Source organism: Nyctibius grandis, chromosome 1 (assembly GCF_013368605.1).
Source record: "Nyctibius grandis isolate bNycGra1 chromosome 1, bNycGra1.pri, whole genome shotgun sequence".
In the NCBI taxonomy this organism is placed as follows: Eukaryota; Metazoa; Chordata; class Aves; order Nyctibiiformes; family Nyctibiidae; genus Nyctibius; species Nyctibius grandis.
Genome location: NC_090658.1, coordinates 89,537,098 through 89,564,351, shown reverse-complemented (window position 1 = coordinate 89,564,351; position 27,254 = coordinate 89,537,098). Strand labels below are relative to the sequence as shown.

General features: G+C 38.6%; 1 protein-coding gene and 1 pseudogene across 1 annotated transcript in view; one reads left to right on the top strand and one right to left on the bottom strand.

The window, feature by feature from the left end:
* The window catches only part of MDN1 (midasin AAA ATPase 1), a 104,922-nt gene extending 77,784 nt beyond the window's left edge, over positions 1–27,138 (bottom strand). The window contains exons 1-17 of the mRNA XM_068416982.1: positions 27,040–27,138; positions 21,079–21,305; positions 20,231–20,455; positions 18,582–18,689; positions 18,310–18,502; positions 15,061–15,273; positions 13,655–13,786; positions 12,063–12,166; positions 10,204–10,318; positions 8,236–8,429; positions 5,935–6,016; positions 5,140–5,235; positions 3,967–4,079; positions 3,283–3,431; positions 3,126–3,186; positions 2,364–2,575; positions 836–939 (exon numbers count right to left, since the gene is read on the bottom strand). Of these exons, the coding sequence (XP_068273083.1) occupies positions 836–939; positions 2,364–2,575; positions 3,126–3,186; positions 3,283–3,431; positions 3,967–4,079; positions 5,140–5,235; positions 5,935–6,016; positions 8,236–8,429; positions 10,204–10,318; positions 12,063–12,166; positions 13,655–13,786; positions 15,061–15,273; positions 18,310–18,502; positions 18,582–18,689; positions 20,231–20,455; positions 21,079–21,305; positions 27,040–27,138 (2,427 nt within the window). The remainder of the gene's footprint in view (positions 1–835; positions 940–2,363; positions 2,576–3,125; positions 3,187–3,282; positions 3,432–3,966; positions 4,080–5,139; positions 5,236–5,934; positions 6,017–8,235; positions 8,430–10,203; positions 10,319–12,062; positions 12,167–13,654; positions 13,787–15,060; positions 15,274–18,309; positions 18,503–18,581; positions 18,690–20,230; positions 20,456–21,078; positions 21,306–27,039) is intronic.
* On the top strand, positions 7,258–7,374 carry LOC137672691 (5S ribosomal RNA; annotated as a pseudogene).
* Positions 27,139–27,254: the final 116 nt, after the last annotated feature.

Here is a 27,254-nt window from a genome sequence, read left to right as displayed (position 1 = left end):
CATTATCAGCTACCATTTAGATTGGCTCAGATATAACAGAATTAAGCTCTCTTATTTGTGCAATGCTGCCCGCCAGTGACATCCATCACTGTGGTGCATAAACGTCATTGACACCACTATCAGAATAAAGGCATTTAATCTAAAAAAATCCAAAAAAAGACAGACGCAATATTACATTCCTCAGGTAATTATAACTTATTAATTAAAACTATACTTAAGTCAAAGGTTCTCCAACTACTTATAAGGTCATTTTTTAGAGAGAAGACTGGTCAACATTCTACACACTTTACATAAAATTTGAGAGTATATATTCAGACTAACAGGGTGACAAGGAACAAATATGCATAAACCATCATAGTTCCCCTAATCACAATGAATGTAATTAGAATATTATACCATGGGTTTGAAACATTTCAAAAAAAAAAAAAAAAAATCACTTCCAGATAAACAGCACAGATTCTTATTATTAAATCCTTCCCAGGAATCCCCAGGCAGGAGCATGTCCTACTGGAGACTGGTAAAGATGTTTTTTTCTAATCTCATAAACTTGAAACGATTATATGACATGGTGCTGATATTCTTTTATCATACCAGTCCTAAATCCTATTATACAGCACTGAATTAATGTGTTACCACAAAACATTCTCCCACCCTACCCCCCATCTAACCACCGCCTCCTTGCAGTAGCACTCTTCGTTCCAGAGAGTTATCATGGAACAAGTTTCACTTCACAGCAAGATTCTTGCCAGGAAGTTATTTATATAATACTGATTGCAAAGTCTTTTAAATGCTCCTCCTTATTCTTCCCAGCATTAAAATGCAAATCTCTAAATACCTCAACAAATGCAAAGAGAAGAGCATTTTCTGTCATTTTCATCTGTTGATGAGCATGATTCAGTTTCAGACCAAATGCCTCCCACTTTTCCTTCAGTGGTGAGCCTGTAAGCAAAACAAATTTAAGTTTCTACCATTATTACAATAGCACAAAGATGTTTAACAACAGTATTTTAATCAAGCTGTTTCAAGCACAGAGATACAAGAGTAAGCTTGGCTGAACAACGAAAACATTCAAGTTCTACTGATGACATCTCAGGCATTAAAAAAAAAGAAAAAAAATTTTGCTGATTTTTTATTAATTTAGCTGAACACTATTGACATATGGGTACATAATTTGCTATTCATTCCAACATGTCCTAGTTTAGGAACAAATACTTATGCTGCGCTTGGTTCCAGCATGACTGTTAGCACTCTCCAATTCCCAGAGACAGAATGAGGCACCTCAGAAAAATAAATCCAAATTTACAAACCTTATAATAGATTAACAATGAACACTTCAGTAACAGTAAAAACACTGTTGCTTATCAGTTACGACATTATTTACTACTGCACCTATTTCAGTTATTTGTTTAAAGTCACAGCCTGAGGTATAAGCAGCATCATGACTTAAGTTGCTAGCTTTGCAAGTTACAGACTTCAGCTTGTCTTTAAGACTGTTGATACCTGCAACAAGTGGTCTTTAAAACCTCATCTTTTTTTACATTTGTGGGCATTTATTTTAATATCTGCATATTCAGAAGAACCAGTTAAGAGAAGAGGGGAGACAAGGTTCATAATTAAGTTTACTTGGCCCATACTGAATGAAAGCTACAACTTCACTTGTTCAAGTCTAGAACCAGAAACCACTCCATGCAAGGCAAAGTATCAACATTGCCTCTGTCCCAAAGGGGTTGTCAAGTATAAAACAAGAAAAACCATTATTTGGAGACAAAACCACAATGGAACAAAGCAAAGAACTACGCAAGTCTGCATCACTGACAGTGAAACCAAAAGTCATCAGCAAGCTCTCAGCAAGCTTTTAAAGTCATTACTACCCTGAGAACTATTACTTTAGGTTTGGGTTTTTTTTTGTTGTTGTTTTGTTTTGCTTTGTTTTTAAAATAGGATATATTTGTGAGACCCGATGAGGTTCCAGGACCAAAAGAAAGTATGAACGCATTCATATGGAAGACTGCCACACAAAAAACTAGGACTGTTCACTAACACAGCAAACAAGTAAGTGCTGAGTGGAGATCAGATGTCAAGGGCACCATAGGTCAGACAAGTCAACCTTCACTCTGTCAGACATAGCTAATAATAGTGCTGGATTAGAAAGGAAAAAAAACATTCTGACTGTATTTTGAATGTCTTGTTGTAGACAGATTGCATTTTTCAAAACCAGAAGAAAGTAATAAAGAGGGACGAAAGGAAAAAAACAAACAACAAAACCACAAAACCCAAAATAAATAAGAAATTCACCACTATTTATCTACTCTCTGCAATGGTTCACCACTAATGACGTGTGTTTGATCAGTCTGAATTCTCACCAGATGCATTTTCTTTTGCTTCCTTATTAATAGCAGATTTATGAATATGCTGCATTAGTTTTAGCAGATCATGCCAACGTTTCTGCCTGTAGCAGGTCTGAATGTGTCCCAAGAATGTCTGATTTTTCTTTCTAGAAAACGTCTGAGAGAAGAGTTCTTCAAAAGTCTCTCGCAGAGATAGCCAGATCAGCTTGTTATCCACAGGTTTGTAACTGAAGAGAAGTAAAAGAGCAGTTACTTATTTGTGACACAGGAAGAGGAACTAGCATCTGTGAACTAATAAAAACAGTTACTGAAACAACAATATAGTGTATGAAGGAACCCTCGTTTCCATAGTTTTATACTCAACTAATGAGTGAAGTAAAATTGCACATGTTTAAATGCACCTTATGAGGCCATTTTATAAAGACAGGACCACCTTGATAAGTAAAGTATTTTTACTGCTACCAACCAGTATATCCAGTGAATATTACATCATATTTATATTGAACAGCTTAGCCATTTTTAAAGAGACTTTGGGTTGTGCTTTTGAATTACTTCATCACATAGAGATGCGCACACAATTCAGTGAAATTGCCTCTGTCCTTCAGCAAGGACGAGGTTTCTGCATGCAAACATGTTTCTTAAGATATTTATGCTACTAAGAAACAGATATGTGTCTAAAAACAATTATTTGACAACACAACTACACTTGCATCAGAAGCTTCTCTGATACTGCCATTTTGTTTTGCAGAACAGACAAAACAGTAGTCAGTGACTCACCCCCCTAACAGATCTGCCGTGTCACTTTGTTGGTTCATGTTGATAACCCTCAAATGGTGTCCTTGAAACAGAAATACAAAGCACCATCAACTTGTGGGTTTTTGTTTGTTGTTTTTAAAATAACCTTCACATAAGTTAGTCTTCTCATTTTATTTACCTGTAATATGAGCAAGGTACTGAACAGCTGAGGTTTTGCCAGTTCCTGTTTCACCAACCAAAAGCACAGGCTCTCCTTTGGCAACACAAACTGCAAGCTGTTCAATCAATACCGCAGATGGCCGTGTGGCAGCAAAGGTTTGTTTTGCTCTGAAAAAAGAACAAAGGAAGCAACTCAAACCCAAGATTTATCAAGGAGTTCATTTTGATTTTACCTTTATTAATTTTTTAGAGGAGTGGTTGAATTCAGGATTTTTTTTTTATTAAAAGCATAGGTTTGGAAAAAATCCGTTCCAAGATACCGTTATAAGATACTTTTTTTTTCTCAAGACACAACCTAGAAATTCAGGGTTTCCAAAGAACTACCTGGCCAGTGGAGTTAGTGCCACATACTACAAAAATCATCAAAATCTTATTGTAACAACTGTGGATCCACCACTGCTTTGAAGAAACTCTAGTTCAAAAGAAGCTGAAAATCTCCATGCTTTGGCTGCCAGAATTATGATAGGGACAGCCTTAAAGATATACAAGGTAACACTCAGATCACAAGAGAAAGAACTCATCACATTCCTTTCATTACCGTGAGAATATCCAATTTGCATTTTTTTTTAATCCTGTGACTTCCAATCTATTCTATTCCACCACAAAATACTTCGATTCAGATGGCAACTACGAGATACTCAACCTTTGCACAGTGAGAGCCTGCGTTTGTTTCTTCACGAGATGCACTCTTCCGACAGAGACTTCTTGTTCCCGTAATAGAATTTCCGGTTTATAGAGTTCACAAAAGAACTCTACCTGTCAAGAAAGCACCAACATTTCCAACACTAATGTTGTCTACAACATCACACTAAGAACACCCATGCTATGCTACCAGTACTACTTCGCAACAAGCTAATTTTTCATGGTAAGATTTTGCATTTTGCAGGTTTTACGTATGCATCACCTAAAATACTGAAGGACCTCAGAATTCCTATTGTCTGTACAAAAGTCTTTCCATTTAATAACCTGGTGATATGTCTATGCCATTATATTTCTGCTTCGCCTACTTCCATGGTAGTTCAACTACACAACCTTGAACCTGCGAACAGTTATCTTAACTAATAATAAACAAACTCCCTCAAAAAATACCTGGTGAATACCTCTGCGTAAACAAGGATATTTTGCCATTGGCAGAGTATAGTACATTCCTGTATTGAAATAATGCAAAGGAAGAAAGACAAACAGAAAAATCCATAGAAGTTTCAGGGATCCATCTGTTCACGCAGTTGGCAAGATTTTTCTGTCTTACGTAACAAAGGAGGGAATTTTCTTTGCAATCAAACTTCTATAGCCAGGAACAGCTGACAAAGTAATGATTTAGTTTAACTCAGCCATTTGTATCACATGTTATTAATATATAGAAAGTTACTAGGCTCTAGAGAGGTACTTGGAATCAATGATCACAGAGCAAGTATTAAGGAAGATGATGTTCTTCTCTGATCTCTTTAAGTGATTAAAGTTCACTGTAACCACCAAAGAAAACACATATTCCTTACTACTCTGTGCAACTAGCAGTATCATGTGCTTAGGCAACTTCTTGTTCCAGCTGTATGATCCTCCTTTTGCATGATGAGGCGATTTGCAATCTGCTCTAAAACAGGTTCACTGGAACTTTCAGAGAAAAAAATGCAGCTGAAAATAAAACAGGAGGAAAACATAGATCCCAGGATAGGATAGAGATCAAAAAAAGTGTTTGGGACAGAGATGGGCATAATTTTTAAGAAAGATAGCATAACAGATTTAAATTAATCACTAGAAAAATTGCAAGTTATAGAATATTACCAATAAACGTAATGTTAATTATAGTCCAACATACCTTTTTCTTGGAAATATTTAGTTTACTTCCAATATCTTTTGCCATTTTCTGTCTGCTCCCTTGGTTGGACAGCATTGCTGTGAAACAGTCCAATGCCTGTCAAGGGGAAAACAAACCAACTTCTTCAATACAGATTTTGTATGATATGAGCAGACAAGCACCATCTTAATTGACATGAGCCTGAATCCAATCCAGTCATGGTACATAAAATTATTGCACTATCCACAGATAGAGTCAAACAATGGAGTTCAAAACGATGTCATAAGAACTTCTAGTAGTATAGTGTGTTTCTACTGAAAGTAAAAACTTTTCAATGCCCAGTCACAGAGGCTATTTTTAGATGAATGGACCAAAATGGAGAAGGAACTACTGTTGGAAGATCTCATGTCTTAAAACTACCTCTGACTGATGCACACCTGAAAAATTCCAAACCTGGAATGTAAACTGATGCACAGGAAAGGAGCCTCATATTACAATAAAAAGGAAAGATCTTAAAACTTTTAGTCTCAAGTCATATGCAATCCTATCTCATACCAGTTAAAATTGTGTTGCAGCATGCTGTTTGAACAACAGCAGTAAGTCTGGATTGGCTTTCAGCACATTACTGCAAACAATGTTCCTAGTAGTAAGGAAAGCCTCCGATAGATGGATCACAAACATTCCAGCTACAGTCCAGCTGCTTCAGATAAAACTAAACATAAATTACCATCTCACATTGCCAAATAGAGTAATTTAAGATTTGTGAGACAATGCTAGCATTTGGGTAAGCAATTTCTGGATCAAGTCCAACCGCACCTCCTGAAAAATATTCACTGCTGTGGCTGAAGAATTACTGTCGAAGTTGTAGTCAATCCTGCTGCACCAATTCAGTAAGTCTCTAAAAAGAAAAATGAAAAGATCTGGTACAATCAAGACAAAATGCATAGCACATTCTTTCATATTCAGCTTAGGTAATTATGTCATCTTCTGGCAATTGCACATTTAGTTGTGTAATTTATACACAGGAAGACACATGTAAATAGGATGCTAATTCTAAAAAGTAGCTGAGCACATAAAGACCAACAGTGTTGCTTTCAGATATGTTGCTTAGAAATAGATAATACATACTCCATGAAACCATAAAGTAATTGTGAAATTGAAAAAATGAAAAGCAGCAAGCTTTTCATCTAGAAAGGTAGAAAAAACTATTTTTTCAAGATACCGATTCCTTATCAACAACAAAATCTTCTGAAAGGCAAGAAAAGGAAACATCTAATTCTAGAAAAGAAGTGCTGTTTTAAAATCAGTGGTACTCTTATGCTTCACAAAAATATTAGGTACTACCCACACTTTGTATTTACTGACTAATTCACAAAGCACTACTGGTTACAGAAATTCCACATGAGTAGAACTGATATTTTGTGTAAAAATTCTGAAGTTAATAGTACACTACAGATCTTGTTATTTTCAGTCATCTGTAAGTTAGAATGCTCTAAGTGTCTAATATGAAATTACCGAGAGAAGCATACCGAGAGAAGCAAATATATAGAATTGCTGAAAATGCTATCCACCAGCTATTGTGAGAACATTATACAGTACATTTCAGTCAACAGTTCTTAACTACAACTTATATTTTGTGTTAAAATGAATTGAGAAGTAATCCATACGGCTTGATACCAACTTAGCACCACACATGACAAGACCTACAGTTTTTCCTCAAAAAAAAAGTATACCAAATAGGAAGTCCTAAATAATTCACATTGCATTTTTCATTTTAAACTAATGATTAATGTATCTTGTAAAAAAAAAAAACATCTTTTTCCAGTTTTTATGAAATTCCAGTTTAATTATTCAAACTTATCATTATATATATAAAAAAAAGATAAATAATAAACAAAGATAAATATTGACATTATGTATATAATATATAAATAAAAATAAACAAACATTAAACCCTCTGACTCTCCAGTTAGCTAACTGTCCTGGTTTGGCCTAAACCAGGCCGATTTTCCTTTCAGTGATTTTTACTTTCAGCTAAGTCTCCTCTAAGTAACTGCACTTTCTGAAACTAACTGCATGTTTGCAGACAGTGTCTGCCTCCAGGACTGATAACTACAAACTTCGGGTGTTATCACTGAGGCACGGCCATACCACCCTGAGAACGCCCGGTCCCGTCTGATCTCGGCAGCTAAGCTGGGTCGGGCCCGGTTAGTACTTGGATGGGAGACCGCCTGGGAATACCGGGTGCTGTAGGCTTTTACCGTGACAGATTTATAGCAGAGGATGGTTTCGATCCATCGAGGCACAGTTTAAAGCTGGGCCAGCTATTAAACCTGTGGCAGATGCCCTCTGTTATTCCCCCCCCCCCCCCCCAAAGGGAAAGGGAAAGGGAAAAGGGAGAGAGACTTCCGTGTTGGAAAGTTAAAACAGTTTTAATAAACTATAATAATGAAAAAGAATATAATAATAATAATAGAGATAATCAAATATATACAAATATATATACAAAACCAAGATTGAGCTCCCCTGAAGTCAGCCACGTCACCACCGGCACTGCAGGGCAGGCTCCGGGAAGGCCCAGGCTGGGCCTAGCGACGGTTGAGAGCTGGATTCAGGGATGCACAGATCGGGATCGGGGGCAGCAGGAAAACAGACGGAGTCCTCCTTGGACACCGGCCATAGCAGAAAGAGAGCGAGACCCTCGTGATCCCCCCGCTTTATACCGAGAATGACGTGTGTGGGATGGAATACCCTCGTTGGTCAATTTTGGGTCACCTGCCCTGTCTGCTCCCCGCTGCAGCTGCGACCCCCCTTCGGCTCTTCACTTGTAAGCAGTGAGGAATTCAGCAGTGACCTTGGTTTCTCTAAGAATAAGTACAGCAAGAGCCTTACTGCACAACATCCCTACCGGTACCTCAGCGATAACTACAAACTTCGAGCGTTATCAGTCCTGGAAGCAGACACTGTCTGCAAACATGCAGTTAGTTTCAGAAAGTGCAGTTACTTAGAGTAGACTTAGCTGAAAGCAAAAATCACTGAAAGGAAAATCGGCCTGGTTTAGGCCAAACCAGGACACTAACTAAATTTCCTTCTAACAAACATATAAGAAAAGACAACCTTAGAGATAGTTCTCGCCCTTCCAGATTTGGTTTCTTATTTTCTGATCTTGATTCTGATGAATCTTCTCGTCTGTGCCTGGAGTCAGAAGCACCGTTTTCTGATGTCTGATACTTGTCTCCCGTAAGGTGAATGTAAATGTCCAGCAAGTGATCAGTTACGAGAGAAAGGTTGGGGTATCTCCTCTGAAGAATCTGAAAAAAACAAACACACACACAAACAAAAAAAACCTCAAAAAAAAATTTAATCTTTAGCATCAGCAGGAAACCACCAGCCCTCCCAAATTTTAATAGTTTACACTTCAATAGATACTCAAGTTAGAAAGCTGCACAAAACTGTGTTGGAATCTCTCACCTGAAGAAAATAAAAGTCATTGTACTTGTATGATATCAATTTGGATGCCAAAAGTGAATTTTGCCAACTCTACTCCAATTCATTTAATACATTTGCACAAATACCAACAGGAAAAACAAAAGGTACATTCAACCCTATCTACACTCAAACCATGATCATACAACTTCACAACTGATAACGAAAGTTCTTACCTCCTGCCCTTCTTTTAATGACTGAATTTTTATAAGTATTCCAAGTTGTCTGTTCACTGTGCTGACAGAGACTCATTAAGGTGCTAATTTTTCTTCTGTAATTTCCTTTCAGCTCAGTTCTCTCCACTAAAGCTTGCCAATCAAAAGTATTGCTTCCCAAAAGAAGCTTTTCAGATACAGGCCAGGAACACTGCTCCTACTCTGCCAAACTGACTTTTAAGATTAACCAGAGGAACATGTGTATATTTTCAAGACAATCATGTGAGTGTTTTCTACCACTGTCTCTTCTACTACTACAGAATCTTACACAGTGTTTGATTTACACATTTTTGTGACTTGAGATACAAAGTTACAAAAAAAGAACAGAAAGAACCTAGTGGTAAGTGAAACCTTTAGCACTGAAGCTTCCTTTTTTCTTACGGTTTTGACAGCCAACCTTTACTTGAATATTGGTCCTTTCTGGAGGTCATCTTTGATACCAGTTCGGCCAGATAGCCTTTTCTAATACTGCAACAATTAGCTTCCTAGAATTCCTGCCCATGTGGATCTATTTGTAGTAGAAGCAGCTACAGCACATTGGCATGTGTATCTCCAGCAAACCATCTGCAGAGGCCTCCCTGTGCATCTACTTGCTTTCCCACCACTAACATCTACAAGTATGAAATAAGTGCTGCTCTTGCCCCATTCCTAACAATTAGCTGACAAATGACGAAATGGAAAAACACACAGATATTTAAGGTCACCCATAACTGTGCTGGCTGCTAAATGAGTTGCAAGGAGTGCATGAATCCTATCGAAAAAACTATCATCTTCATTCCAGAAAATTCAGAACTTTCTCCTCAACTCTTCTCCTACAGACTATTCACACCCTTTTCCCTTAGGCAAGGCTCTTTTAAAATCACATCCTAATCTGAACTCTGTATCACTAGGTGAAACTCTAGAGAATTCTATTTTCATTTAAGCCCTGGGCTCCTTTAATTTTCTGAAGGACTACACAAAGCAGACATGTCCTAGAGGTGCTAACAAAAGATGTCAATAGAAACAGTTATTTGTAATTGATAACTGACCAACTATATTTAACCTCAAATCTTAGAACTCAGGATTACAGTAAGCTCAATTTTCTATTTCTCTCTGTTTTTAAATCTCTGTGGGCTACAAAATGGCAAAGTAATTTGATTCTTAGACCCATTCAAAGCAGAACTGTGTTTGCTAAGGCAAGTTCCAGAAATCTGCCCAATTCACTTCAAGCTTTCCTCACAAACTGCCCATTTACTTCAAAATCGGCAGGATAAATCTGAAATGATAAGGGTGTATTGTGGAATTTGGAGATAAAAATAAGGACGAAATTTATTACTGAGAAACATTTATTACCCTTCATTGAAACAATTATTCACATGCCACAACAGAGCAACACACACCATACCTCCTTGAGTTCTCCTTTGCTCATGTTATCCAGATGTATTTTGGTCCAATATTTGTCCAAAAGAGCAGCATGGCTGCTTTGCTGCCTGTACCAACCTCCACCACAACTGAATATCCTAAATCAAAAACAACATGAAGAAACACAGTATATCGTGTCTTGCTGAAGAATTAAACATTTTCAGTGCATACCTATGCATCAAAGAACATGTTACATACTGCTTACAGTATGCACATGCATAGATCACCCACTGTTTGTCACTGTACGGTCACGAATCCTACCCTGCCTATCTCTGCTTTTCAAATTACCTGTTCTTCTATCACAGTGTTTTTCCCCCTGCAGTGCAAAATCTCCTTAGAGATACTTGCAGAAAGACGACTGACAATAGGTTAAGTCTATCAGAAGCAACATACAGAATCCTTTGTAAAGAGAGGAGCCTGATGGAAGTGGCCTGAAAAATATCTTCCACGATCCTAAAGGTTCTGTGCTCTACTGCAGACATGCAGGAAAAGCATCTCCAGTCCCTGTCCCCTCCACAATCTTTCCTGATTATTTTTCCTCATTCTTAAGGCTCACAGTCCTTTCCATCATATATTTTGTTCCTTTTTTTTTTTTTTTTTTTACTGCACAAATAACTTTGCAGCCATATATTATACCCACTGTGGAAGTAGCCCTGCACATGCAGAGCATTAGGTATAGGGTTTGTGGTGTGGTTTTTGTTTTCTGGTGTTTTATTTGTTTGGTTGGTTTTTGGTTGTTTTGTTGTTTGGGTTTTTTTTTTTAAAATAATATTCCACAACTGGAAACTGCAACAGACTTATTGAATCTGCTCTAACTAGCCCAATGGAAACTATAATTTGCTGCTATACAAACTGTTGAACAAGAATACAGAAGAAGAAAACCTTAGGACATGAGGCAACCAAAAGAAAGTTGAATCCAAAAGACTCTGCTCCAGAAAAAATAAATCAGATACATCAAAGAAAAGAACAAATTTATAAAAGGAAGACAAAAGCAGGAAAATTTATTAAAGGCTTTGAAGTAAACTACAAAACATTTGAAAACCATGTAAACATTCCCCTTCTAGGTATTCTAACCTTTAACCTTGACACAGTGTTATGTCTCAATATGGAAGACGCCATTTTGACATCTGACGCATGAGCCATTACTACAGTGAAACTGTCAGGGAGAGTACCTTAAATCTTTTTCTGGTCAGAAAACATTACAAACATCCATTACGTCTTTGACGTAAGACTTCCACAAATCAGACTGTCTTCCTTCTATTTCTTTTTCCATGATTCCCACATAAAATAACATTATCTTATTATAGATGCAGGGTTCAGTTAGAATTATTCATAAAACTCTTAAAAAAAAAAAATCTTCCAGGGAATACATGTATACAACTGCTCAAGGAGGTGGAATAAAAAAACCCAGAAAACTAATGATTCAGTAGTCAGACTACCTACTACCCCAAGATCAGCAAAACTACGAGACATTTTACACTGGGCCTGTTAAAACTAGCAAGTCAAGACACCTTGTGAATATCAGTCACAAACTTTCTTCACACAGTAATTGCTGAGAGTGGTATTTTGTTTTGGTGAGGGGTTGGTTTTGTAGGGTACCCCCCAAAAAATCTCATTCCTTCAGCCTTGTTGAAGTGACCTTTCTGTACAAAGCCTGGATTCACGCAGTAATAACACAAGGCTGCTCTAAAGTGAAAAAATTCCTTTCACAACTTCTATGGCTTCTACTGCTTATTAATTGGAAATTGTAAAAATCGCCTGCCCAAGTACCTTGCACTTCCTGTCTTTGACTTAAAAATAGGATATCCATGCTCTTAACCGCATTTAACTTTACAAGCCTACCTCCTGGTTGCAAAAAACTGGAATCCTGATGCTACTTTTAAACAGTCACCACGACCAGGAATCAGCAACTCCCTTTTTTCCAAAAGAGGAATCAGCACAGAGATCTGGAGAAGAGAAGAAAATTTATAAAACATTTTTTTTGTGAAACTGTAGCAGACAGCACACCCATCCACACTCATTTCACACTGGAGATGTTAGAGCACTTCCACTGAGCACTACTACATTGTCAGCAACTGCCATCCCACAGATTGCACTTCCAAGTGATGCTACCAGGAATCACAGAGTACCCAGTAATTTTAATCAGCAGTGTAAGTCACATGTGTGATGTTTACCTGTCTTCTTTCTCCTGTATCCAGATTTAATGATAAGAGAATGGAAATTACAGTCTCTATACTGCAAGTCCAAATCAAAACTATCTGAGTTGTCAAATGAATTATTAGAATTTTTGTTTCAGAAGCCTTATTTTCTTTATCTGCCTGAACAAAGATAACCTGCATCTCAAAGATGTCATTCTCAAACATCAACATTTTTCAGTGTGTACTCTGCTACCCACAGGAAAAATCAGTATCTATTTAAAGAATCTATCCCTCCATACAGAAGGATAGTAATAATAGTAGAAGGAAAAAAGGGAGGTAGGACCACAATGATCCCTCAGTACAGAGGGAGGCAAGCATGAAGACTTTGATACGGAGAAAGGAGACAGGATGCCTGCAGGGAGGACCTGAAGAAAGGAAGAGATGAACGCAGGATATTACTCAGAGCATGCTTATGACGAGTGCAATGAGCTGAGTCCACAGAAGCAAGTAAGTGCACGACCCTCTGCAGTGAAAAACTGTCTAGCAGATACAAGCAGTATTTCTTGTCTGTCTTATAAATTCCCTATATTTCAGAAGCCTAGAACCCAATAAACAAGCTGTCAGGTTATTTAGTCACACAAAGGATGCTTTACAGAACAGATATGAAAGAAAACAACTATCTGCAGAATGTCCAGCAGGCCTATAGGGCAAAACATCTTTATGACATCGTTCTTGCAGAAGACATGCTTTCAGCAGCCATTACTTCAAAAGGGAAGGATGACAGTCTAACTAGTCGTTCTGGAGCTGAAAACAGGAAATCTGTTAAAATCTGTACTGCTTAATATAACAACACATTTTTAATATCCAAGCCAGAGGTAAGAAATGTGTAAGAAAAAAAAAAACGAAAACCAAAAAAACATACAACAAAGCACTAAAAAAATCTTATTAACAGCACCACTCTAATACAGTGACAATATTCTTGGTGTTTGGGGTCACATTTGTTTTCAAATATTAAAACATGATTTAAAAGACACACAGCTCATCATCAGTGTCAATTCAAAGCTTCAGAGAGAAATTTGGCATAAGTGACAGTATCATGACTACTCTAAAACAATGACAAAAACTGATGTGGTGTGCTAATATGTGAATGAAGATAGACAGGTTAATTATTTCTAACCCCTTTTAAAGGAGCAGTATTTTCAGCACGCTTCTGCACAACTCATGGCGATTAGACTCCAAAAATTGCTAGTATGGGCCTTAAGACCAGTACCTTACAGCAAACATGAACCTACATACCACATCCAGAGGAGCATAATCAATATCCTCCAGAAGTATCCAATGACCTTTGGTAACAGCTTGTGTCAAGGTTCCGGGCTGCCATACAAACTCCCCTGGTACATCTGTACAACGATACATACCAAGCAGCATCTATGATGGAAATAATCAATAAATTAGAGACCTGTTCATTACATTCCTTAAAAACTCAGAGTGAAAACTTACAAAAATGACCGAAGTTGGTATATAAGTAACACTTACTTAGCCTCCACATTACTAAACAATCCATCTGGTAATCTGTGCCCAGCATTACACTTCTTTTAATTAAGAAAAAAAAAAGTTTCACCCCTTCACATCTATGATAATCTAACCGAAATACAGTAATTAAAATGAACCAGGTAATTGGAAGTGAATTTACAGAGTCGTGCCACCATAATTAACAAACAATCAACAGTATAACATACAAAACTGTCTAGGGTTGCACTGAACTTTATTTTACATTTTTGAAAAGTCTGTGACTAAGCTAGTAAGAGGAATTGTAAAGCAAGTTATTCAAAGATACAAAACCAATCAAGTGTTGCTTCTCTGTAAAGTTCTAACTTCCACATTTAAGCATTCCTTAAATAATTAAGTTTATGGTTTCACTACTACATATTTTGTACCTTGAACTCTATCACTTTTTCTTAATACGGTGGTCTTAATCATGTATATGAAAAGATACTCTTGTGGAGAACAGTTGTGAGATGGTGAAATCAGCTGTTCTATGCAAGTGAAGAAAGTGCTTATGCATGCTAATAAAAACCTTCAGATAGCACTTCTGGTAGATACTAACCACCTTGGAAAACTAAATATAAATTGAGCCAAACAACAAAGTTATATATGCAAAACCAGAAGAACATGGAATTATCTTCATCTCTGGTTTTTATCTCTACAGTCAGTGTTAGATCACTATTATGTAAGTGCAAGTGTCCTGAATATCTCAGGATCTTACTTCATCTCACCTTTACCACAAAAAACTGGGATCAGATTAAACTGAAATTAGCTCACTTAAACTAAGTGTGTATACAGCGTTCGGCACCAGCTTGAGTAATTTTAGAGTATTTTTTTTCCCCAATACAAATCAATTTTTCTTAAATTAAAAATTTAAAAAAAAAAAATCAGTAGGGCTCTTCCACATAGAAAAACCCTGATAAAACATTATTTGAATGAAACAGATATAGCACAATTATACACAGAATTTAAAACCTACTAAAGCTTAACTGATTTTTCTTCACATTTATTTATTCTCATCAACAGTAAGACCAATACTATGGAGTTGGGGGGTCTTTGGGTAAAAAGTTAAACATTATCTTATTAGAAAATTAAATCCATGCTTTAAGTAAAAATTATGTCTGATGATCCAACCATAAAACAACTTCATCAGTTACCTTACTATCAGTTTGATCCCCAAGCTGGACTTTCAAAATATGAGGAGGCTTTGCTCTTCCTGTAAGAGCTGCTAAATATTCAATTAAAGAAGTTTTGCCACATCCTATTGGTCCTTCTAATAAAACAGGATTCTGATGTGCTACAGCAATAGCAAGGTTTTGAAGATTTGTGAAGGCAGATTCAACCAAAACAAAACAGCTGGTGTTACTTTCCTGTTCAAACATAAAATTCGAGTTACTACACTGAAACTGTTATTTTTTTTACAGGTTGTACAACACAGAACAATTAGGAAAGTGAGTCTGACAACTAGAAAATTTTGGCCTGCAGATCTGTCAACACATATCAAACAAAATAAAGGATTCTAAAGCTGTATTTAATGTCAGATATTAAAATAGATTTCATCAAAAACCTATTATAAGTGAAACACTTAATAAAGTATATGTACAATTTGTTCCCAAAGTGAGTTCACACTAAGTTGTCAGTATGGGCATAGTAACTATTCAATCATAACACATGTCAATCAAATACAGTTTGCAATATAAGTGAAATTAAGTCATCAGAATGGATCCAAATCACAGAACAAATCAAACAGTAGTTAGATTCAGATGATGCAAGTACAAAGATTAACTGTTGTATTTACTTATTTCTGCACCTGCCAAAGTATAAGATCATCAAACTCAGTGCATAAAAAAAAAAAAAAGAGGTAAATTCAGTAACATTTTTATTTGTTCAAAATGCAATGAATGTAGTTTATTGAATAGTAATTAATCAATGCTACAGATACTCTCCAAATATTTTGACTCTCCTACAGTCACTTATATATCAGTATATAGCACAAAAATTAGTGCTTTCCTGCCAAAAGGTACAAAGAAATCAGAGTAAATACTGCGCTGAAACAAGTGAATTTAAGTTTGATCTTCTTTTCAGATGTAGCTTCATGTACTTCTCTGGTAACAATGCTAGTTGTTAAGAGTACCTGCTTTCCCTCAGAGTTTGCTCCTATCTCTTCATCAGACCTCCTCAGCTGTAACTGGAACCTCCCCAGTATAACTGGAACTACACTGTATACTACATCAGTGAAATACCTGTGGCTATTCCAAAAATAAAAGCATGTCTTCTTGGGAAGTTCTCTCCTCCCTCACAGACAAACAGTATCCTTTCAGCAATCCAGTTTATAGCATGGCCTAGCTTCAGCACAGCTGCAGCAGCAATGACACTGGCATGGGAGTAAGAATCTCCTTAAACAGCTCTACAGTTTCCCCTGCTGCAATGAATTTCAAACCACCCCTCAATCCTATAAAAACAGCTAGAATACAGTAAATTCAGCTACTGAAGTTGGGGGGGACAATTTGGGAGGAAATTCCTCTTTCCTTGCTTCTGCTACTCAAGAAATTCTGCACATCGGTAGTCTTCATTAATTTCTTTGTCCTTCATTTGTAGATCAGTGTCGCAAAATTAAACAGAAATACTCAGCTAAGAGCTAAAACTGTACCTAAATGAGAAAAACAGTCAAGAATACTGGCTGCAGCTACAAACAAGAACATGAACAGTTCAAGATGAAGAGCATCTCAAGAGAAAAAAGGTTAAATACTGTTTGCTCAAAAACATTTATGCCTTCAATGGACTTCCTAAAACTGTAAGGTACCACATTCTGCACTACACTCAAGTGAAAAAAGTAAGTTCTTGATCACTTCTCCCCTTTTTCTGCTGTCATAGAATCATAGAAAGGTTTGGGTTGGAAGGGACCTTAAAGATTATCTAGTTCCAACCCCCCTGCCACGGGCAGAGACACTTTTCCACTAGACCAGGTTGCTCAAAGCCCCATTCAGCCTGGCCTTCTAGAAGAGTAAGTAGCAGCTTTGTTTTCTTTTGTTTTAAGAGAAGAACTAAGAATATATTTGGAGAAAGGCTGTTTATCAGATGTCCGTATAGCACAAAGACACTTCCTGCAGGTAAAAGCAACCATGCCAGATCCTGGCTTTACTCAGCTATGGAGTATCACCCTAACTTGGACTGGAGATATGATGTAAGGCTGAATATTCTTTTGTAGTATGTTTGTAAGAACTGCTACATGAATTCATTAATGACTTGGATGAGGGATTAGAGTGCGCTGTCAGCAAGTTCGCTGATGACACAAAACTGGGAGGAGTGGCTGACGCGCCGGAAGGCTGCGCAGCCATTCAGAGGGACCTGGACAGGCTGGAGAGTTGGGCGGGGAGAAATTTAATGAAATATAACAAGGGCAAGTGTAGAGTCCTGCATCTGGGTAAGAACAACCCCATGTACCAGTACAAGTTGGGGGCAGAGCTGTTGGAGACCAGCGTAGGGGAAAGGGACCTGGGGGTCCTAGTGGACAGCAGGATGACCATGAGCCAGCAGTGTGCCCTTGTGGCCAAGAAGGCCAATGGCATCCTGGGCTGTATTAGAAGGGGTGTGGTCAGCAGGTCGAGAGAGGTTCTCCTCCCCCTCTACTCTGCCCTGGTGAGGCCGCATCTGGAGTATTGTGTCCAGTTCTGGGCCCCTCAGTTCAAGAAGGACAGGGAACTGCTAGAGAGAGTCCAGCGCAGAGCCACAAAGATGATTAAGGGAGTGGAACATCTCCCTTATGAGGAGAGGCTGAGGGAGCTGGGTCTCTTTAGCTTAGAGAAGAGGAGACTGAGGGGTGACCTCATTAATGTTTATAAATATGTAAAGGGCAAGTGTCATGAGGATGGAGCCAGGCTCTTCTCAGTGACATCCCTTGACAGGACAAGGGGCAATGGGTGCAAGCTGGAACACAGGAGGTTCCACTTAAATATGAGGAAAAACTTCTTTACGGTGAGGGTGACCGAACACTGGAACAGGCTGCCCAGAGAGGTTGTGGAGTCTCCTTCTCTGGAGGCATTCAAAACCTGCCTGGACGCGTTCCTGTGTGATATGGTCTAGGCAATCCTGCCCCGGCAGGGGGATTGGACTAGATGATCTTTCGAGGTCCCTTCCAATCCCTAACATTCTGTGATTCTGTGATGAAGACAAAATGAACAGCACCATTACGTCTTCATTGCTTCATTCCACTGCAGAGCTTCTTTGCAGTGTCTATATTATGCAACACTAGCTTACAGCACACATCAAGAAAGCTAAAGATATACACACTACCCATAGTATCTCAGTACCATTTAAGCAGGAAATAAAGTCAGTTCAGCGCATTTAGGGATTCTTTAAAAAAAAAAAAAAAAAAAAAAATACAGACCTAACCCTGGGTTACATACCTGCTCTTCAGAAACAAGCTGTAGTCTAGGCAGCACTATACCACATACAGCTACTACATTTGCAGAGAGGTCACCGGATACAATATGCCCTTGTGTATACTGCAGTTCTTTCTCCTTTTGCCAAAATGAGGAGTCAGGATTGGCCAACACCAGGGCTTTTTCCACATTCTGCAGCTGAGATTCTTCTAGTAGCCTGTGAAAGCCATGTTTATTAACTCAACTGAAAGCAATCAACAAAAACAAATAGTGTTCAAGATTTTAAAAGTTCTTACTTTAGTCTGAAATGTATCAGCTCCTCAGGATTGAATATCTTCTTCAGGAAAGATAATTTATGCTCATCGTTCATGGATGTAACCAGAGCAAGACAGTTTGAAGTATACCTAAAAATTACAGTTAGAATAAAACACGTCAAAACATAGTCTTAAGAAATTTAGTTTGACAACTGTCAATTGCAAACCAAAATATCAAGTTCGGAAAAACACGCAGAAAACTTTCTTCACAGAAATTATTTTAGTGCTATGCTTAACATTCTTTAAGATAGAGAAATATCTCAGAACTGAGAAAAGAAATTCTATCATGGCATACTTTATCATTTATACACCAACTAGCTAACCTTTCTCTGAAGGACTGAGTAATCAACAGAAATACAGTAAAGTAGAGCACTTTCCCAAATAAATGAAGGTAAACATATGAGACAATGAAAACCAGGTTTTCTTTGCTTGATTATTTCTCATCCTACCATTTCCCTTTCAAAATTGCTTTATATTTCAAGCTATTTCTAAAATAACCCTAACACAATGAACTCAAGACTCAGTACCAAAAGGGGCCAGAAACTCCCAAGTCTTGACTTCATCACTACACAAAGCTGTCTCACAACAGAAGGACATTTAATACACATCAATAAAACACTTTTCATTTATTATACTACTGCTTGTACCTTCCAAGAACAAAGCTTTCAATGAGCTTGGCAGGCAGGAAGAAAAAAAAGAGTTGCCAGAAGATTGGTTCAGGACAAAATTTAAAAGTCAGCTCATTCACTTACTTAACATTATTAGCTGAACACCAGGTAAACCAATCCCACTGAATGAATTAGAAATTCTATTTCTTTTTCTAAGACTATCTAAGTGTATGTCATCCTTAAGAGCTTCATAAATGGCTGATAGATTTGACAACACTCTTGTTCCTGCTCTTCCTAAATGATACACTTTATTTTAAAATTATGTTGCTAACATAATTCTGAATGTATGTTTAAAAAAATGAAGACTATTAAAGACCTTTTCTTAAATAAATAAAAAGCACTATCAATACTACTACTCACATAAATAAGGTAGATCATGTGACTAGGCTGAAGCCCTGCAGGCAGACACCTAAGATAACATATCTGACCAAAACCACATGCAAAGTCTGCAACAAGGCCAGTTAGGAAGTGTAGCTTAAATAAGACAAGCTTTACAGTGACTGAGACGTCTACATACAAGCAATAGAAAAAAAAATCATTAATAGTGTACCAGTGCAAAATATTATAATGTATCATTGTAATGTAAGCTGGAGTGAGAGAAGATTAATCTCTACTTTTTTCTAGGATAACATGCTAGAACGCGTGCAATACACCAGCAGCCTTACAGTAGAGGTGAAGTGATAAATTCACCATCTCCCATGAATCCATCTTGGGTAAACTGAAGGTATTTGAAAAGATTCTCCAGACCATAGCTTTAAGCATGACTAAGAGCTAGCCTAAGTTTCACTCCAATAGATTACTACAGCTTTCAAAAGATCAGGTAGGAAGCACAGGTATAGATTGCATCGGTACAGATTTTTCTGGTATTATTTGAATGCACTACTTGCATGTGAACATTGTCAAATACAATTCAAGATACAGATAAATCTTTTCAATGGAGAAGATCTGGGGCGTTTAACTTACCAACGGACTAAAGTGTCATGACTCCTTAGGAGTGGAATACACACACTCCAGTCCCATAATTCCCGGAAGACTGATTGCTCCTTTTGTAAAAATCTATAGGCTGCCTCCATGAGGTCCCGTAACTTCATTCGTCTGCGCCCGTATCGGACTGTGTTTGCATCTGAGCTCTCCAGGAAAAGCCTCTGGAAAACTGGTGATGTATTCTTAAAATATCTTAAAGCAAATCTTTAGAAGAGAGAGAGAGAGAGAGAGAAAGAGATGGAACACAGACATCTAAACCAGAGGAAAGGAAAACAGCCACTAATAAAAGCATCAGCACAGAGGTCCTGAGACAGTAATTGACCGTATACTGAAAATTAAGGCCTATATTTAACTTTGTCCACACTTGGGAAAGACAACCACTTCAGCAATCAGCTGACAACAGATACTTTACATTATTAGAAATCATTACTTAATTATCAAGGGGAAAGACTACTGCCTTTGGTGAAATCTCGTTGATTGCTCTCATTTACTGAGAAAGTAATATTGATTCCTACTTAGGTAACTTTGTATTCTACTGGCCTACAGGTCTAATCTTAAACACAGAGATTTTGGTTGTGAGCAATTTTCATGCCAACTGTTTTGCTTTTCTTTTGATCATTAAGACGAAAATCACATTAGATCTTACAACACAGTTTAAACAAGCTGTGTTTAACACTCATGTTTTCTAAATTATTCTTTCAATTCAAAACACATTTGTTATCGTAGGAAACAACCCAAATTGTAACACCACCTCTCATCCCCAGTGAACATTGACAAGCCTATACTGCCTAAGTTCAAACATTGCACAGAGACATTACATTACTCACGGCAAAACATCAGGGTGGTCAGCAACCAGCTTGCTCATCGCTACACACAGCCTTTCATGCCGATCATGGTTGATTTGGCCACCAGCTTTAATGGCTTCTGCATTTCTTTCCAACAAATCCAACAAGATTGGTCGAACTTGACGGCCAACCAATAGAGTACATTCCTTATCCAGTAATAACTGCGCTAAAGTATCAAGGATGCATTGCCGATCCTGCTGAGTCCAAATCTAGAGGAATGAAAAGTAAGAACAGGTTAAATGGGAAATGATTTAGACTTTTAACTTCAGAACTATTCATGCAGGATTCACAGTGAATTTTACAGGAACGAATCTTTCAAAAAAATAGAAAGGAGTCCAAAACGCCCAATGGAAGTACTTACTCGACATAGCTTTCCATATTCAACAAATTTGGGAAACAGAATTAAGTGACATGCAGAATGACACACTAAATCAGAATTACAAAAAAGTCCCCAAATCCTAAATTAAATTTTACTGCTGAAAGAGAAATGATTTTTAATAGTTTTAAGAGAAAAAAATGGGAAAATGTTATAACAACTAATACATCTTTGTTAATATAATTCCCACTGATCTTAACTGCTCGGTCTCACAAGAGCCACAAAACATTTAAGAATTCGAGTTCTTAAAAAAAGTTTGAGTTGCATCATGTTCACTATCTTTTTTCAAAAAAGAAGCATTCACAGCCTTATTTCTGTATTTCTAACAGCAATTATAGTGAGCAATGCTCTTAAACAAGAAGCAGCATGTATCTGCAGTTTTGAAGTTGAGATACTTTTTTTCTTACTTTTATATAAAAATGGTCCTTTAGTGCAAAAAAAATATTAGGCTTTAGAATAGATGGAAAACATATTCACATCTTCTAGGAAAAAAAAAAACCCACAAACTACACACAAAAAAACACATACGCACACCCCTTCACATCCCCCCCAACCTTCCTAACTCTGTTACTGAAGAACAACCACCCATTTCTTCTGTCTTATGCTTAAATTTCTCTGGTCTTTCAGCTCACGTTATTATCCAAGCACCTCTCCACTTCCATGACATTTAGCATATAGTGCAGTACAAGTAATTTTGGGAATTACAAGTAAACTTGGGAAAAATCAGGATTATGAATTTGGACTGTAGCAGTTTTGCTCTTGACTTCGATGCTCCCCTCTCCCTTCCCTTGTTGAGTGAACCTTTATCGTATCAAGACGATTTTATTTTTCTTGACAGTTGTAAATACAGCTAGGCAAGGCAGCTTTCCAAACAAAATAAGCACTTAACTAAACTTCTACAGAAATATTCTGTGATTCAGGTAGTCTTTCATTTCAGCAACATGTGCAGCCGATTTCTGCTTGTCCTGGACTTTTGTTACTCAGGTAGAACCTGTTCCTGGGCCTGCAGATCGCATGGTTTCATTGTTACAAGATTGTTACACTGCATTGTTACACTGCAAAGGTCCTACACATGGCCTGTGAAAGGGTGACCTCTTAAGGTTCTACCACTGTCTATATCCTTCTAGAACACATGCATACTTGTTCCAACTTCCTTGGGTCTCCTTCTAAATTTGAAAAGACATTCATTCCCTAACAGCACGTAAGAAATCAGTGCAACTGCTGTATATACACTACAAACATCAAAACCATCACATTAATTGCTAGCAGCTTCTTACATGCTTTGTGTTTATTTTCACAAAACATGATATAAGTTTATCTTCCTCTCATCCATCAGAGCAGCATCAAAAGTAATTTTTAAAATGGAGCTGAGGGTCTGAATTCGTCACAGAGCAAGCAAGACACTGTTCATTACAGGGGATCAGATTCTGAGTGGCAAAATGACTGACAAGCTGTTCAAAGGCAGCATGGCTCAGAAGAATTGGGAGACAAACTCCACTGTAAAAAATAAAAAGTACCTTCAGTTTCCAAATCAGTTAGATTCTTTAGCTACCCAAACAAGACACAACAGGGAGCTTAATTTATTAACCAGAGCTTTCAAAATCAAATAAAAGGAACAGTTAACAATAAAATAGTAAATAAATAATGTGACTGACTCAGTAAAATTCTGTAGTTACATATCTACTGTACAACAAATCCATTCCATTAGCAATTTTGTGAGAGCAAGCAGTTTTTTAATCATTGTGTGTAGTACCCTTAGGACATATAAAACTGTTCAAAAATCACAGCGGCAACATTCTCATTGTACAAAGAGACCGTCTGTTTATTTTAGAGCCTTTCAGAGTCTAAATTAAAAATTTCATGGAAAAGAATACTGTCAGAGGGCTTTTTTAACTAAAGGTGGCTTTGTGAAACACCCAACTTTCTCAATCAGTAGCAAAGGACAGCTGACCTGAAAGTGTTTAATACTAGTGTCCAAATCTGGGATAGTAAACCTGCACCTGCGATTCCAAACAGCTGCTTTAAGAAAGCATCACAAAAAATTGTCCCTCCGAATACAGAATACATACACACATTGTGTATTATTAATGAAAGAGACACTAAACAGCAGCACAGCTAGGAGTGAGACCTGGAGTCGATCACGATCCCCGCTGCTCCTCTAGCAGCATGTTGCCACCACCTTCCCAACCTGCGCAGTACATTCACTCAGGGCTCACAAGGAACAGCAATCTTTACTAAGAACTGGCTTAATCCAAAACCCAAGATTACTAACAGAAAGGATCACAGCAAGGAAGAATCTGGGCGCACGTGAAACCCACATTTCTGATTGTGGCTCACGGGTGTTTCCACAGAACATTACACCATACACAGGTTTAACAATGGGATACTGCTGAATAGTGGAAGGGCGCAAGGGCCACGCGTGGGAAATCCTTCCTCCCCTCCAACACAGGAACACATGTTCTCAGCTCCGTTCCCTCACACAACAGCTCTACCGTTGTATGACTGTGCAGCAATCAATTCGGTAAGCTGATCCAAATTAATCCTTCTTCCAAAGTCTTCCACTGGGTGGGAAAGTTGAACCGATTTTCCGCATCAGCATACTTGCTTGGTTCAGGACAAGAGAAGAAACAGAAAGGTGTGGCTTGGCCTTCGGGAATAGGCAAAAAGAAAACAGAGGAGGACTACTCTTTCTGGCAGCCGCCCAGTTCAGTAAGATAAAGCAAAACACGAGCCTACGCTCTTCTTATAACCCACACACTTTAAGAAAAAAAAAATTTAAAAGCCAGGGGGATATGCAGTCTCGCAAGGAGAACAAGATAGCTTCAACAAGCTGCAAAACAAGCTAGAACTTCCTACATCACCTCCAGCACATCATATTTGATACAGTTGGACAAACTGCTCCTTCAAGGACACTAAGAATGTTCTCGTTGACTTTGTATCAGTGTATTAACACACTGTCTCCCAAAAATCACAGCTCTTCAAAAACCAGAAGCAGAAGATGAGAATACACTGCAGGATGGGAGCAAAAGTGCAACATACCTTCCCTTACTTATAATGCTCCATGATGTAAAGCCTACATAACTTCAAATAAAAAGCTGAAGTCATATTTTAGGAAAAAACCAGTCTGCCTTAGTTGCCAGGACGTCAGGACATTTTTCTGACAGCCAATGAGTAGCTGGGTGAATTTGGGACAGCTAGGTCACCTCTTTTTTCCTACATTTCTTACAGAAAACGAATAAAGGCACTTCTCAATATCAAATGTTAAGACTGATGGGCTATAAATAAGAGCTTGGAGCTATTATTAAAACAATTTTCACTCCTACATAGAAAAATTAAAGGCAAAATGAAGGATGCCACGCTAAAACACCAACAGAATGGAACAGGAGATCCAGAATGGTGTGCTTGAGATCTCCATTTCACTTAAGATGACTCCATAGACTAAATAGAGGAAATATCCAAAAGTGTCTATTTTTTTGATGTATATCTTTCTATATATGCACAGTGGCAGATGTGAAGGGCAGAAACAAATAAGGATATTTTTACACTAAAGCTCCATTCCCACTAGCATTTTAACCTTCATATTAATGAACTTCTCTACTGAAACTACACCATCACAGGAAGCCAAAATACATGCATTTGCACAAAATCTGCATTTGGAATTCTACGCAGGAAGATGTTCTGATTCAAACAGACCTTTGTTAACACACAGAACCAAAAGCACATTCCAGCAGTTTGTGGAGTCCTACTGCTTATACAGTTTGCTTAAATTATCCAAAAAATAGAAAGGGAGGAAACAACGACTGGTTTAGAGAGCTTTTCATTCCATTTTCCTCATTAAGGACACACAAATGCACTGTACCTTTGCAGAGTTAATGGTACACTCTACAGAAAAGGTTCTATTTCTATTACATACTGAAGCACAGGGAACAAGATTTTCCCTCACCACATAAATGGTGCCTTACTGTGAATCTCAAAAGACTGTTCCTTACTCAGCAGTTGTGGGCAAACACCATTCCATTATGGAATACTGAATAAATAAGTTGCCAGAAAGACAGTGAAGCTGCAGAGCAAGGAGAGATCTAGATTTCCAGAATACACGCTTCCCAATTTACACAAAGCAACTGGAAGGAAATCAGGTAAGATGACTGAAGCCAGCGGTTGTTTAGTGGCAAGATAAGCCTAACACACTCCTAGATCCGTAGCTTCCAAGCTTGGAAATAGCAATGCAGTTTTCAAAAGAACATGTCATTGTTTATTAATGTGCTGTTCCAGACTCTCTGAATATAACCATTCCATAATAATTTCGACCTAGGAAGACTTTTAAACCTAAAGTATATCTCAAAACAGTTGCCAGAAGGGAAAGGGCACAGTCTCTTTCCCAGTCTCAGATCTCGGTGACTCACTTCTGGTTCACCGCTCCATCTGTCTGCTACATCATGGATCCGCATCATCCCCATCTCTATTTCTCAGCTGTTTCTTTCTCTTGAATAGCAGCTCTTCATCACTGTTTCCCACCAATTAGCATCAACTCTCCAATGCAGGAATATATATTCATGTCAATTTTATTTTGATCCTATGATTTGTAGTGACAGAAGAAAAAGCCATCTGTCTACCAACAGAGAACCTTGACTACCAGTATGAAAACCTTCCCCAACCATAACTAAGAGTCAGTAATTCAGACTGAAAGCCAGTATTGTGAAAAAATATGATGATTAAGACTTTTCATCTTCAAACAACTGGAACATTTCCTAGACACTCAAGCAGAAACATGGATTTTGAGCCTCAAAGTGTGTACAAAACTTAGGGGCTTCAAAAGCTCTGTCATGAAAAGTACTAATAATATAACATCTGATGTGTTGATATCCTGTTATTTATTACATGTCTTCAAGTATTTCAGAGACAGAAATGAGTTAGGCCTCAACTCTCCTAGAAGGCAGGTATGCTTTTCACAGTTAAGGCAGCCAAAGCATGAAACCAGTGAAAACAGGAACGTGTTTCCAGCATCACTGTGATTAAAAAAAGGAAGCAAACCCTAGAAAATCCAGTCCTCTTTTTACCCCACGTGCTGTTTTAAGGCAACTAAAGAAGACATGCAAATAGCATCAGGGTAGCATGCTCCAGCTAACAACATGCCATCTCTCGCTATCGTGCTTTCAGAGTCACCTCAAGGCACATGGAAGACACTGAAAATTTTAACTACGGGGCAAAACGCCTCCTCAGAAAGCGCAACAGGAGGGGTGGCAGGGGACAGGAGAGGACCTGTCTCACAGGGCTCTACTCGCAGGACCCTGAAATGGGCGCGGAGGGGAAGAAACCGCAACAAGCGCACGGAGAAAGAGCGAGAGAGCAGAGAGCTGCTCCCGCAGAGCGGCCCCGCCGGCCGCCTGAGGGGCGGGAGGGGTCGCCAGGCAGCGCGGGCAGCAGACAAAGCTGCCGGCAGGAGACGGCGGGGCGCGGGGAAGGCAGCGCGGTGAGTCCCCTTCCCTCCTTGGCGGACCCAGCGCGACCCGCCCGGAGGAAGGGAGGGCGCCCGGGGGCTACCGTGGAGCCCCGCGCCGCCCGCTCACCTGCTTCGCCAGGAACCTGCTCAGCTCCGCGCTGACCTTCTCGTTCTTGCGCGCCACGAGCTGCAGCGGCTCCACCAGGCGGAACCGCAGCTCCGCCATCCTCCGCCGGGGCGCGGGCAGCAGCTGAGGAGAGCGACGGGAGGCGGGAAGGGGCCGCGCGCCCAGCGCCGGCAGCACGGGCCGCGCGGCACGTGGGGCGCGGGACGGACGCGCAG